This window comes from Corvus kubaryi, unplaced genomic scaffold (assembly GCF_017639235.1).
Source record: "Corvus kubaryi isolate FWS band 111438036 unplaced genomic scaffold, C.kubaryi_AGA036_p1.0 74, whole genome shotgun sequence".
In the NCBI taxonomy this organism is placed as follows: Eukaryota; Metazoa; Chordata; class Aves; order Passeriformes; family Corvidae; genus Corvus; species Corvus kubaryi.
The window spans coordinates 5831494-5846312 of record NW_024582061.1 but is presented as its reverse complement, the minus strand read 5'-3'; the positions used below and the strand labels follow the sequence as shown (position 1 = coordinate 5846312).

General features: G+C 41.2%; 1 protein-coding gene across 1 annotated transcript in view; it reads right to left on the bottom strand.

Annotated features, from left to right (window-relative positions):
* Window positions 1–14819, bottom strand: part of GYS2 (glycogen synthase 2) — a 43634-nt gene that overhangs the window by 21050 nt on the left and 7765 nt on the right. Inside the window, exons 2-5 of the mRNA XM_042051030.1 lie at window positions 13491–13672; window positions 10759–10950; window positions 10119–10304; window positions 1445–1589 (exon numbers count right to left, since the gene is read on the bottom strand). Of these exons, the coding sequence (XP_041906964.1) occupies window positions 1445–1589; window positions 10119–10304; window positions 10759–10950; window positions 13491–13672 (705 nt within the window). The remainder of the gene's footprint in view (window positions 1–1444; window positions 1590–10118; window positions 10305–10758; window positions 10951–13490; window positions 13673–14819) is intronic.

The following is a 14819-nucleotide window of genomic DNA, read 5'->3' as shown; positions in this document are numbered from 1 at the left end:
CTTTCCAAACAATCAATGTCTGTGCAGATTTCACAGCATCAGAGAGAATAAATAGTGTGAGAATAGGCTCCTCCACAGTTTATTTGTGTTCTTGGATTCAGAGAAACTATTGAAGTACTTCTTCCCATCAGAACATACTTTCCACTTACAGTTGTCTCTTAGGATTTGGGGTGGCAATTCCTACTGAATTTCTTTCTAGCTGTGTCAACATGAAGCATGACACGTGTCAGTAATTTTTTAACCCAAACATTAAGTATATTTACTTGGTTTCTTCAAAGTTGCAAGAATAATCACAAAAAGCTCAGGCCTGTGAATCTCTGCGCATGGAATTCTCTTCAGCTCCAACTGATGTTTTATCTCTGAGCAGTCTGGAGATTTTCTTCCCCAAATTAAACTGGATTCAGACTCATTTCAATCTCCTAAAATCCCAAAACAGAGACTATGATTTTCAAGGGTAGCTGTTGTGGGGAGAAGCCTCATGCCGACATAAAACAGCTTCAAAAGTCTTATTTTCAGAGTGCTCCACACTTTGTAAAAATCAAGACCTTTCAGAGATATCCCAGTTTAAATGACTGAACTTAAGTGACTTTTAAGACGTGGCTTTCATGCTGAAAATAAAATGAAAAAAATAATCTAAGTTCACCATCCTATTGACAGCTAGTCAGCAACAAGGCAAAGGATTCAATGAACAGCTCTTTTGTTCTGGTTCAGGAACCACAATGTGGCTTGAAGCATTGAAGTTAACCAGGATAAAAATAAAGAACTATAATTAGCACTGCAAACCAGCTAAAAGCTCTACAAAAAATAAGCAAAAAAAAAAAAACCATAAACAAACCCAAACAAACAAACAAAAATTAATTTGAGCACTGTTATATTTAAAATAACCAAGATATGAACACACCTGCTAAATAGTCTCCAAAACTGTTGTGCCGTTTTCCCCTCATGCTGCTTACCTGCAGATGGAGTATTGGGGTTTGTCCCTATAAAGCACTGAGATGATTTAAAAGAGAACTTTAATGACACATCAAACCGGGATCATGACCTTACTCAAAATCCATGCATGGAACAGGACAAGGTTTCTAAGTTTCAAATTTTATGAGACTAATATCAAGGGGAAAAACAGACAAATTATTGGGGGCACAACTATTTTTCAAACTCTACTTCTAGGCCTAATAGAAAATATTTTATCTATATGAAGCTTATCATGGTTCAGTTCTAAAAGCATGGAAACCCTGCCACAGACAAAATTCCTGAAGTTGAGGAGTCCTGGCAAAAAAAGCCCAACATCCATGGAAAATTGGTTAATCCCTGTAACATAGCCAGACACACCTGTGCATGTGTCCTTTCTCCTCATGTTTGCATACCTGCCTCTGTTATGTTCATTCAGTCTAAAGAAATTCAGGCATTTGGAGGAAATACAGTAAAAAAATTTTTCAGGTCTTACCAGGGCTTTTTTTAAGCATATGTTCTGCTTCTGTAGCTGTGATCTGGGACACTGTGGTGAACACGTGGGCACAATGCACAGATGCCCGTTCCATACAGTACCGATGGTAAATCTGCCTCTCTCCAGCCTCCTTGTCAATGTCAAACTGTTATATAACAAAACAAACAAAGAACATGCCTGTGTGATGTGACCATCAGACTGTCTCCCTCAGGGAAGGTTGCTCCTGCTAGGCTCGGTTTCCCCAGGGAATGAGAACCATGTGAACATGCTGCTGTTTAGTCATTCTGGTTTTTGAACTATTTTATCAACTTCAAAGAGCTTGAAAGAGTGAGAGAGCTCTCAGTTCCTGCTTTTTTCCTGAAAAAATGGCAGTTCTGCCATGGAAGGAAACCTAAATTAATGATCCCATGAAAGGTAAGGGTCTGTGGAATTTGGCCTGCTGGCTGGCAATATATCATGTTGCAGCTTCCCTGGGCTTGTTGGAAAACTTGGGAGAGCAGGGAGGTTGCTGGTAGCTGAAGGGGAGAGAAGAAAAAAAAAAATGGGGATGAGGACAGAACCTGGGGACTGGGTAGAATGGTAGAAATCACAGGCAAGAGAGAAATGTGGTGTGGTGGAAAGGCAGGATGTAAAGACTCAGTAACAAATTCCAAGGGAACAAAGAAAATAGAAAATGAGATATTTTCTGACACTCAGAGATGTTCTTCCTCCAAATCCAACTGTTATTTGCTGCTTCTTATATTTCAATTTGAACTCCCTTGATTTTTAGAGGCAGATGTAAGTTAAACTGCTAGATAAGACACTCCAAACACCAAAGTATTTCTAAATCACCTTTAAACCTTGCAGCTACCCTTTTTTAAACTGAGCTTATGTTATCCTGGTGCAAAGAAAATGCACAATTCCCTTGAGCCCACGCTTAAAGGTTCAAATGTTCACTAACAGTGTCCAGTGCAAAATCGTTACAACGTAGTCTAAAAAAGGTGTCAATGCTTTCAACTAAATCACAATCCTCTTAGTCTTCCATGATGTTTCACCTCTGGAAACAGAAATCTTGACCCTCTAAGGTCAACAGCATGGGCACCCAATGGACTGTGTGAGTTTCACGGAGGGTGACAACGACTCTCAATGAGCTCTGTCGTGATCGCTGCCTAATGCTGGCTGCACAGCCTGATTTTGATTGCATTTGACTGTGTAACTTCATGGACTGTAATAGATTTAACCCTTATCACAGGCAGGGCAGACAGCACTTTCTATAGTTAGGATCGTGTGACCCCTGCCATGGCCGGTTGTTTTTAGCAACTTGGACAGAAATAAAGCTATTTAGACCATGACCTGTCCTGCCAAGTAGATGCTTAATGTTGGTACAGAACATACTGTAAGAAATTTGACCCAGTGTGAACCATTTCAAATTGAAGCAAAAAACTTCTTGTTTTCACTTAGATAGGTGCAGACACAGATGTAGATATAGATATCTTATAACTGCTTTGCTAACAAAGTTAGTTGCTTTTATCTGCTCTAATTCTGCAGCAGTGCTCCACTACTTGTGGGAAAGTGGATTCCACTGTATTAGCTGAAAGTGCCACTCTACTCACCCTTGTGTGACCAAAAAAAAAAGGACTCTAGTAAAATCTCAGCTGAAAACTTCCAAAGAAACTAGACGCTTTATTTTGGTATTGACGATCCTCTATATCAAGAGCTTTTTCACGTTTGCCAAATACACTCTACCACATTACGTGCTAAATACCATGATACCATTTCTCAGTTGTATCATCATGTATCGTATTTTCCACATTCCCCGTAAGAATCTTAGAGCTTGAAATACAAAAGATTATATTTCCTCTGGAACATATATCTCATTTGCCACAGAAGCCGAGTGGCAGAAAGAGCACGGAGAAGAGAAAAATAGAGGGGAATTCATCTGACTCCTTATAGTGCCACACGTCTCAGCATCGTGCTTGGTTTACACTAAACTGATTCACAAGCAGCTCTTAACTGCATTTTTGATTGCGCAAACACACTGTGCAAAAATATACAAAATGGGGTGGTTCTTTAGCATGCTGAACAAACACATGAATGGGATGGGCACCACCGCACAGTCACAACTATGCAAATCTTTTCAAACACATTTGGCTTTCTATTAAAAATAATTTTTAAATTGCTAGCAAACAAATAGCTGGTCAGACTTCAAAGGGTTTTCTTTCTCTTTTCCCTTTCTCAGCAAGAATGGGTTTTAATTACAAAATGTGATTAAAACCTGACATATTCACTAACTGTAGATAAACACTCCCTGTAACCTTACTGGGAGAAAAGTTAAAAAAAAGATTAAGTGCTATGACTTATTTCTAGTTAACTTTTATTTCTGTGATTGCATGAAAGGACTTTACATATTTAACACATATCAATGTGTATTTCTTCATTGCTTTTCATTTTTCCATCTTTTGGAAAAGGGAAGTATTTTATCTTGCATATGCTTGTGTGACTTTTGGCATGTTTTTGCAAAGGTACACAATTCCACATCTACTAGGAAGTACAAACAGAGGTCATGGGGTTCTCACATTTCATTTGCTCTCACTCTCCAGCAGCTTCCAGCACCGATCAGTAAAGCAAGACCTTGACTTTTGACCTCACTTATAATGTGGAGTAAGAACTGTGCGCTTCTGAGCAGGCTAGACAAGCGACTTCAGAAAAGAGCCTTAGCCAAGTTGAAGGGCAGGTTAAATGAAAATTAATTGATGAGACAGTGCAGGCGACAAATTTAACCCACCCAGTCCTGTACAAAGACAGCTGAGCCTGCTGTGACAATCTTAGCTCCAGAACTAGAGGCACTGGGGGGCATGGGGCAATATGCTGAAACCAGCAGGACAGCCGGGCAGCTCCTCACGCCCAGCCTAATGTTCCTCTCAGCATTCAGCCCTGCTCTCTGTCCAGCCCAGCTCAGGCTCCCGTGAACTCTGTTCCATATCCTTCATGTTCAGCGAGAGCAAAGCGAGATACCCGTGAAGTGCGTCACACCCGCTTTTGTTTGTTTGCTGTTATCAGCAAATGGGAACACTAGCACAGCCACAGATGACAGCTGCATCAAGAGAAAACAGATTGAAGTCAGATGAACTGTTTACAGAACCCTTTAGGGTGGAAAAGGTTCTTAAGATCCTTAAGTCCAACCATTTCTTCCCTCAGTGATATTTAAAGACTAACAACTTCAAAATCCACCTCCCTGTAAATTTATTGGAGGATCCCCTCCTTCCCTGACTGGTAGAAACCAAGCCGATTATTAGAATTTACAAGATGGCATGGATTAGAAGGGGAAATGACTCATTTATAAGTCCACTCTAATTTCAAAGCAAAACAGGAAGATGTTCCACAGGTATAATGTTTTGGAATAAAATTTGCATTTTCTGCAGTGCAATTCTGAGGGAAAATTTCAGCTTGTTTCTGTCCTTTATGTGGATCCATGTAATGAGCACAACATCTCATTCATGTCTTAAAATTCAACACGTTAGGGGGCACAGCAGGTAATCACTGAGCCTCCCAGCATGACATTCTGTTTAAGACAGCTACGGTGAACTAGGAGTGAAAAAAGAAGAGAATATTGAGCAGTTATGGAATACTGGCATTATGTTTCTTCTGGAAACAGTTGCTGAAGTACTAAATCCAAATCAGCCATTCCTACTTCAAAATTTTAAAGACAAATAGCAAAGTGTTTCCAAACCACAAAAATCATTTGAGAGTGGAAAAGGAGGAAGGACTATATTAGCTATGTAAATACTTTTCTGAAAGACAGATAAATTATTTGTTACAGTCTGCATAGAATCTCTAGATACTGATATTAGGCTATGCCTTCCTAAAGAAAAAAAAGTATGATGAAAACCAACAGAAGTTGAACCAATACAAATTCAAACTGGAATTAAAATGCGCAATTTTCCTAAATAAAACTGTGACACCTTTGCAGAAATAATACATACTACCCTCAGCATTTAAACCTTACCTCGAGAATGGATAATATCTCTGTAAATATTTCATAATTCAAATGAAAGGTACAGGTTTGATGCATGAGGATTTTAAACACAGAATGAAATAATCTCTCTTGGTCTTTTAAAACAGTGGTACACTCAAGTTCAAAGTGATTCTGCAGGACCAAGGAACAGAGACTGGTTTGAAGTTCAGATTCCTTACCTACTAAAAGGTAGAATGGAAACATTTTTGCTTCCAGCATAATCTCACTGGCTGCCAATGTCTGAATTAGGTAACAACTACTCTTTTAAAATCCAGCTTACATCAAATTTACCTCCAGTTGACTGTTACCTTGTGCAAAGAGAACATCCATTCTGGTATAGCTCTGCCAGGCCAAAAGAGAATGAAATTTACGCTTCCTGGCTTAAATCAGATTTCCATCAGCTGCTCTGCTGACAAAGAGGATTAGCTTTGTGTAACAGTGAGCTCAGTGACAAACTGGACAGTACAGCACTAAGTGGAGTGAGATATTGTCAGCAAAAAAGCTCTTGGCTATTAATTTTCATTGGAATTTTTAGTACTTTTCCATTTAGACTTCTTGGAACAGGATTTTCTACCACTTTGCAAAGTGGATTCAGCTGCACCTGCGTGAGCTGAATGAAAATGTTCCAAGTTCTAAACAGAAGTTTTACACATTGGCAGGGCAACCTAAGGAAAAAGGCAATGAAGAATATGACTAGCCTTTTTTTCCTTCTCCTTGGAACACTTCTCCCATTAAACTCAAAGTGGTTTTTTAGTAAGAAGCATCAGAGGCTAAAGCATACAAACCTCTCCATTATGCCAGGCCAGTGGTCCCAAAAATCATTTCAGATGATGGCCTCTCAGATGAAATTCCAGGTTAAATAATTTCCCAAAATGAGCTGCCTATTCACCTAGGAACTTGTCTGGATCAGTCAATTTATGGAAAGTGCTGGTCTATTTAAAACTCTAGAGGGATGAAAGGATACCAAAACATCCCCAAACCAACTAAACAAAGAAACAAACAAAAAACTGAATCGGTCCCTTTAAACAATGGGAAAAACAATAAAAAAGTAACATTCTCGATTTTCAGCTGAGAAGTCAATTCCTCCTGAAGAGAGAAAGGCTCCACAGACTCAGAGATCTTTTTCACAGAAATTCCTAACTTTTACCTAGGAGTTAGCTAGGAATAACTGGTTCAGTTTATCATGGCAACAAAAAAGCCTTACACTCACCAGTGTAAAAACGACACTGGACATTGGGACAATAGGAAAAATGCCCTGCTGGTTGGACTAATTAGACATACAAAAGTTCTTAAACTTCTTTTGGGAATTAAACTCATAACAAACCCTGCTTGTTATTGAAATTAGGAAGTGTTGAGTTTGGAAGAGTTCAAGCCAGTAATCCACAGGTTTGGTTAGCAGTCCCCAGCCCAGTCATCTACCCAGAGTTCTTCAAATGTTTAAAAGCAGATAAAAATAAAGACACTGCCAGTTACTGTACAAGTCACCCTCCGTTTTGCGCTTTTGGTTTTCCCTCCCTTCCTTTCCCAGAGACGAGAGTGAATTAAATGTGAATCTAGGAACTAAAATATGCACTAAATAGTAACACAACAGTGTTACTTCTGGCGGTCACTGTGTTTCTGGGCACCTGCTAAGGGTTTAACACCCAGGTTCTCACTGGAGCAGAGGCAGGTAAATTCCAGCCAGTCCAGATGAACTGGGTTAAAACTGTAAGAACAGAATTGTATAAGCTCAAACAGTAACCACAGAACCATTAAGGTTGGAAAAGACCTCCACGATCACCGAGTCCAACCTTTGACCACTCACCACCTTGTCAATTAAAGCACAGCCCTGAGTGCCATGTCCAGTCGTTAAGCTGTAATGCTGCCTAAGAACCAGGATCCCATCTCTGACTGAGGCAAAGAGCAGATGGCTCAGAAGAGGTCAGGACTCGCACAACATTACAGTCTTACATCCATAATGCACCCTCCCATCATCCAACCATCCACAGCTCTCCTCTACTACGCTGACTGGGCTTGCAGCCTCCCAGAAAATGTCCTCTTACAGATTACAGGCTGACATGTGCCCTGAGCTCATGAAAGAAGGAGTTTTGGTAGCCTACAGTTCACAACTCTACTGATCTTGCATCTTCTGGCCCTGCTTATCTACCGGGATGATTTGACACTGCAGTGGGAGAGTCCTGCACTGTGTGGGTGGTGTAGAGCTGCCTACCAGGCGTCCTAACTCAGCATTTTGTGGACTGTGTTGGGGACTAGAAACAGAGACATGAGGTTTCCTCTTTTCTCTGTATGAGCTGTACATGCCAGATTGTGTCTAGGCACAATAAAGCCACGCACTTCCATTCTGTGCTGCAACCATTTTGCTGTGACGTCTGGCACAACACATCCTGCAGCTGCATCTTTCTCCCCATCTCAGCTGCTGCCTGGTGGGAACTGTGTTCTAACTGTGAAACACTGGCCAAACGTAATTATACTTCAAAAGAAAACATTTATGCAATAGCACTGAAACAGGAAACCCAGCTATTTTACTTTGGGGTGGAAGGGGATGATGTGCTCTAACAAAATATTGTTTCCTCCAAAGATTAAACATTAGGAAGCCCTAAAGAATCTTCTTCACTGACATATTGCTTGTTTGACCTAAATAATTTGCTGCTAGAAGGCAGCAACAAGAACAGGTCTGAAGATTTAGCTCTCTCTTATTTAATTATGGTACTCTAGATCAACCTCTTGTGTCTCAACTGACTTTTGGGCCAAGATGACCTTTTCACAGCCAAAGGAGCCCTCACTAAGATAGTTAACTTTTCCAGGAAGAGTTTTAGCACCCTATAGGAATGTTAAACAATGGTATAACAGCTTGATATCATTTCCTCTATTGGTAGATTTAAATATCAGCCCACAGAGGGTATAAAGCATGATGGCCGAGAAATCCACAGTTTTCTTCCCTTAAATATTATTTACAGCAATTGAGAATAATATTTTAAATTTATACTTATGTTTCATTCCACATATTCTTGGAATAAAATCTGAACAGACATTTCTGTATTTGTGACATAGCTGATGGTTGCCTATGGGACTTCTGAGGCTTTGCAGGATGGACAGTGCCTTCTTGCATAAAGGTGCCCATGCCATGTGTGAACAGAAAAAATTATTTTAATACTGTGGCTAGTTTATAAATATATTAAAAATCTGTAGGTTCACTCAGATGTGAGATCATTAGTTTTTCTTTTGAGTACACAGAGAGGGGCGAGACCCCCAAAAGTTATCATGAAGAGAAAAAAACAATAGCTTTGAGAAAAACAGACTCTATTCTGGACTGCTTGCAGCTCACTGAATTAACCAAAATCAAACCAAACCATTCTATATTATGCATATATACACATGAAGAGACCATGAGGGAGCAGGAATGTCTGGACTCCTACACAACAGGACTGTGGTATTCATGCTGCCTCATTAATGCACCCAACAGCCATAACTAATTTAGGAGACTAGGCGAGATGATTTACAAGGGCTTGGAGTGACAGGAAAAGGGGCAATGGCTTCACACTGACAGAGACCAGGTTTAGATTGGATATGAGGAAGAAATTGTTCCCTGTGAGGGTGGGGAGGCCCTGGCACAGGCTGCCCAGAGAAGCTGTGGCTGCCCCATCCCTGGCAGTGTCCAAGGCCAGGTTGGATGGGGCTCTGAGCAAGCTGGGATAGTGGAAGGTGTCCCTGCCTATGGCAGGGGTTGGAAAGAGATGATGTTTACCACCCAACCCAGACCATTCCATGTTTCTGTGATCTCTGTTTCTGAGTCAGGCCAGTAGCACACAAATGCTTAGGCCTTGTCTTTGGAAGACACAGTTCCCCAGCGTGGCAAGTTTCAAATACCCAGCTGAAAATTACCAACTAAGTAATTTTCTTCACAGATTTCAGCCAAGGAAGTGTCTGAACAATGAATAAGGTGATTCTTTTAACTACCTCTAGCTTCACTAAGTGCTGGAATGCAAAAACCTCTTCAATTAAAGTTTGCCTGCGAGCATATGAGAAATCCCAGATGATGCAAAGTACCCCTGATGAGGGCAGTGCTAAAGACATTTGAGTCCTTGCAACATTGTTTGTGTCACACTTTGAGTGGAAAGAGAACAGTGAAAACCAAACCACTAGACAGTTTACACAGATTCCAAGAAACAAATGTGGGTCTTTTGAACTCAGAAAATACTTCCTACATTTGCCAGTTACAAATTAGGCCCAACCTGAAATGCTTGAATTAGAAGGACTTTTTATGGTTTGTTAAAATTAAGAAGCGGGCTGGGGGAAAAAACCGAAAGCAACCATCATCCACTGCAATTCCAGGGAATTTTTATCAAGAGAAGGGTTATTGGTTATTTTTTCTACTGTGTTACATTAAGAAAGAGTGCTGTGAGGGTCAGATGTTGGCTAGAGCTGAATAGGTTTTACTAGTTTTCCACTGAGCTTTCAGACCTGCCAGATGACACAGAGGCATTCATGCCTGGACACCTCATGGTCTTACAAGTACCATTTCTCATGCTCTAGAATCAACATCCAGCTGTGGGTCAGTCATAAGTGATCACACAAAAGAGAAAATACAATAAATGGTATAACACAGTAAACAGAAAGGGAGCCAGGAGATGATTTGCTGAAAAAGAAAAACCAGGGAAGAATAAGGACAATGTCTCCTACCTGGTCCAGATTGTTGTAGAAGTCAATACTGGCTGCACAGAGGTATCTCCCAAGCAGAGTTGCATGTGTAGTAAAAATTGTGGCGATGGGAAGTTTCTGCGATCGAGACAGGATTAAACCCACTCCTGCCTGCCACTCGTGGAAGTGGGCAATTATACTGGGCTTGTCATCAAATTGACAGGAAAGCTGAAAATAGAAAGAAATATATGAAACATGCATTATCCTATCAACCATCCCAGCTCCAGAAACCCCTTTTTTTTTTTTTGTGAAGCCTTCTGTATGCTTGCTCTCCTTCTTGTGACAAAACAGTACAATTTTAAGTGGTCATTGCCTTGATTCCCGTCAGGCCTAATCCTTAGCCCAGGAAAAACCTGTGCCTTTCCAGTGTCTCAGAAGAGACTCCTTTCTAGAGTGTCAGAGGGTTCTGACAAGCACAGTCACTCAGACTCCACATTGGGCAGCTCCACTGCCCTTCTTCTGGAAAAAGATAATTAAATGACCACTTAACATTTAAGTTTTAAATACAAATTTGATCTACATCAAGATCAACTTCCTTAAAATCATAGTTTTCTGTCTGGAGAATAGGAACCACATGTCAAAGCAGTTTTGGTCTGCAAAGCTCTAGATTTAAAAACTGTACCTCTTTTAAAAACCAGGCTGTTAATGATCCAAAAATCACAGCATCATTGGCTTCTCGGTCATGAAAAGGGATTCCTATGCTGCTGACTTCCCAAAATTCACCTTTCCACTTGTCCAGGTTCCAAGCTGCTGATCCTATATCAAACAGTAAGACATATGGGCTGCCCTCTATCAGCCATCTTCCAAAAAAGGCCTATGGAAAAGAGGCAAGGATATAGAAAGAAAATGTTAAAGCGAATGTAAAGGCCAGTTAGCACAATGATTTTCATCCATCACATCTGAAGTATTCCACACAAAGAACATGTGTGTTCACAGTCCTACACACCCAGGACTTGTGGTTTTCCTTGCAAAATACATGGAGTAATACTGGAACAAAGGAAACTGCAGTCTTTAGGAACATTTTATTTTTAAGACTCTCATTTTAGATTTTCATTGCAATATTAACTTTTTTCCCATGGGGGGTGGGGGGGAGGGAAGGTTAGGAAGACTGCACTTGCTTGAATAATGAGGTCTTCTGTTCTAATTGAACTATGCCACTTTTATTCTTATTTCAAAATTATTGTTTTCTTTCGTTCATATTTGTCTCCAGTCTTTTGCCATTTATGCTAGATTACTAGGGAGAGGTTTTGTAGGACTGATGCTTGGCACCTGTACATACTATGACATTTCTTCCTTCTTCTCAAGCAGCACAGAGGGGAAGGATTTCTACTTCCAGTTGGAAGAGTGGAAGGATCAATCAGAAGGTACCTCAATACCTAAAATCACATCAGGCTAAAAATGCAGCTTTCCTCCTTTATCTGCATTGCTGTAGCTAAACATTTCTAAGAGTATTTACAACTTCACTGCCCTCACCTGCCCTCCCAACCCAGCTGGGCCCACACTACAGTCTGCAAAGTCGAATTATTTCACATTAAATCCACCATCAAAACGGCTGGGACCTCAGGGATTGAACCCAGCCCTGACGCGCCAATGAGCTGAAGAGAGGTCAGGTCTTGAAAACAAATGAGATAAAAACTCTTGGCCTATTTTCACAGAAAGCACAAGGCGTAAAAAAAGACAGGTTTGTTCCTTTTCACTCCTCATGTATTTATTTCAGACTGTCCAGATTTGCTATTCAGGAAAATGAGGTTAAAAAGCAGGGAACCCAGACTTCATCTAAATATGTGGTCAGGTTGTGGCAAGGAACATACCCGACCTGAGAAGTTTGGAAGCATTCCTAGGCCCCCCAGTTTAAAACCATCCATTGTGATGCATAAGCAAAATCCAGACATAAATGTTAATAGGATAAGTGCAGCTCCTGGAAACTAGAGCGTCATTATTGGAGATCAAAGCTATATTTGACGTCCCTGGGACAGATTTGCTGCTGTATATGAATACTCCAGCAGCACAATGCACATGTTGGGCTGGCAGAGGTGGCTGATTAAATGGGATTTCTTGCTGGAATAACATAAAGCATTGCAATCAATCTGCCCCACAAGACTTCAGCTGTTTTCCAGACAAAGGAGTGTTGCACAGCTTGCAGAGGCAACATGGGAAACTTGATCAATCACCTATGAAAATCTGATGAAAATAAGAAATGGCAGATTGGACCTTTCAGTTTGAGCCTGAACAATACAAGCATCATGTCAGTGTCCCCAGCAGACACTTTCCTAGCTGTGGCACATACTCATCCAACAAAAACCATCTGCATAACAGGGCACTAGATCCTAAGAACAGGATCTAAGAACTGCTCTTACAAAGGAGACAACACAGTGCCAGTGCCACAGGTGGTGGCAGCCCAAGAACTTTAGGAATCTCTACACTGAAGTGTGTCAGTCCCCCCAGCAACAGGAAGTATGCTTCCTTGCTTCTGCCTCTCAGTGCTCTCCACCTCTGTTCAGCACACATTATGAGCAGACAATTTTTCCTCCTGCAAACTGGCATCTCTGAGGGGCTCAACACTGAGCCAGAGTGCAGGTGAGTTCTACATCTCTGATGAGGGCTTCAAGAAAGGAGGTCAAATTTAGCACGAGTTACCCTCCACCCATTTTCAGTCAAAGCTGCTTGCAGCTTAATAACTGCCCATCAACACAACAGGTTCCATTTCTTTTAGCAGATAATCTTTATAGGAAGAAGTTTATTCCTATTTTATTGTTGGAGAAACTGAGTCTCAGAAAGGCTATGAGATCACACAGAAAACACTGGTTAAAATCATGTTGGAAAGGGAGATGAATCCACTCCCTGTGTTGTAGTTTAACCTCTCTTCCCAGGGAACTGACAGCTGGTTGCACTGAGCTGAGGAAGTGGATTCTTTGTCAGGTGGGTGCTTTTCTCAAGTTCCTTTCTGGCTTTCAGCTCAATATTATGATACATAAGAAAAACTGAGAGCTACTGGAATGCTCTTCTCACTCCCATGCAAGAATGTGAAATGTAAGGGCTCAGTCAAAGTAAGGTCATATTATATCTACTAAAATCTCACCGTGCTTAGAGACCAGATAAATAACTCATTAATCCAATTAAGCAGCCTTGCAGATAAATGACTGTTAAAACCCATAATTGGATGAACTGGTTCTTCCTCAAAAATAACCTTTAATGAATTGACTCTGCTGTTCTAACAGTGGATTCCGAGCCTTTCCCATTGTGACATTGACCAGGACTGCTGTGTCAAGTGGAACGACAAGAGCATTAACCCAAACTTTAATCTCCTCAGAGTCAGATTTGTTGCCCTGGGAAGCAGCAGCACATCTGATTTACCTGACACCCTTGGCTTTTCATGGTGTCCATCGCCTTCTTAATTGCAGGGTTTGGAGGCTCACAGAATTCCACCTGAGTCTTCACATTCTGCTCAAAATAGGGGCCAATCAGGAAATAGTTTTCGCCCCATTCATCTGCTGTAGTTTTGGCTTTTGTCTGGATCACAGTGTAAATGCCTCCCACTGCAAAAGAAGATCACAAAGAACAGAAAGTAAAAAGGGCCACAAGCCACAAATCTCTGTACTAAGCTCCACCCCACCTGTGGATCAGATACACTGCTGGTTAAATCCCTTCACATACAGAGATTTTAAGTGAAATGCAGACTCAATCAAATAAACAGAAGTTCAGTCTCTTAAATGGTGTCAAAGCTTCACTGTTCAGTTGAGGGATTAAAACCCTGGGCCTCATACTTCCACTCTCCCATGTCTGACCTTGATTCTGCTGCATCCCAAGCACAGACTTCTGCTTTTGTTTTATTGCTGCAGTTACAATTTTCAAACATATTTTTCATCATGTGGTAAGAACTGAGCTTGTTTGACACAAATCACTAAGAGAAGTTGAGGAACTGATGGATTTCATTGACTACTGACTATAAAAATGGGTTTAAACCAATATCCCCAAAGCATAAGGAGACTTGTTCCATCATCAGTCTTGAAGAGCTGTTAAAGTTGGAATGACTGTAGCCTACACTGACAGTATAAATGTCTGTAGCACCTTTCACCAAAATATTGTCTGCTTTAAAAACAAATGCAGCATTCAAATAATGCATAAAGAGAATACAGCACATCCCCTGCCAAGTCAGTACAGATCTATCTAGTCTTGCACATGGTGTGCAAGAGTCCCTTAGCTGCTCTTCCTCACAGTTTTCCACAGCCAGCCCCGGAATTCACACATTGGCAGGGCAAACCTCCCTTTGCCACAGTCCCCAGGGTGCCAGCCAGTGGACATTGCACCACCACCAACTCAGAAGAACAACAGTGCCTGCTGGAATCCAGCAAGGGGGAGGGATGGCAAGGGAAAAGAAAACCCAAAGGCAAGCAGCTGCTGCACACCAGAGAGAGTGAGCGTAGCTCCAGCGTGGTGGGGGAGAGGAAGCCCAACAGGTACAAAGAGCAAAAGAAACACTAGGGAAGGGATTGGTGTTCATTTCTTCCTCCACTGAATGTTGAAGCTTTGGAAATCCTTGGCAGCACTCCAGGCAAGGAGGCAGTGCTACATCTTCCTGCAGTGACATCAAAATTACCTATGGAGTCAGCACTGAGAGCTGCCAGGGTCTGAGAGCTGGCACTCCAGGCTCACCCTTTTAAAGCTGTTGGGATATCCAGAGCG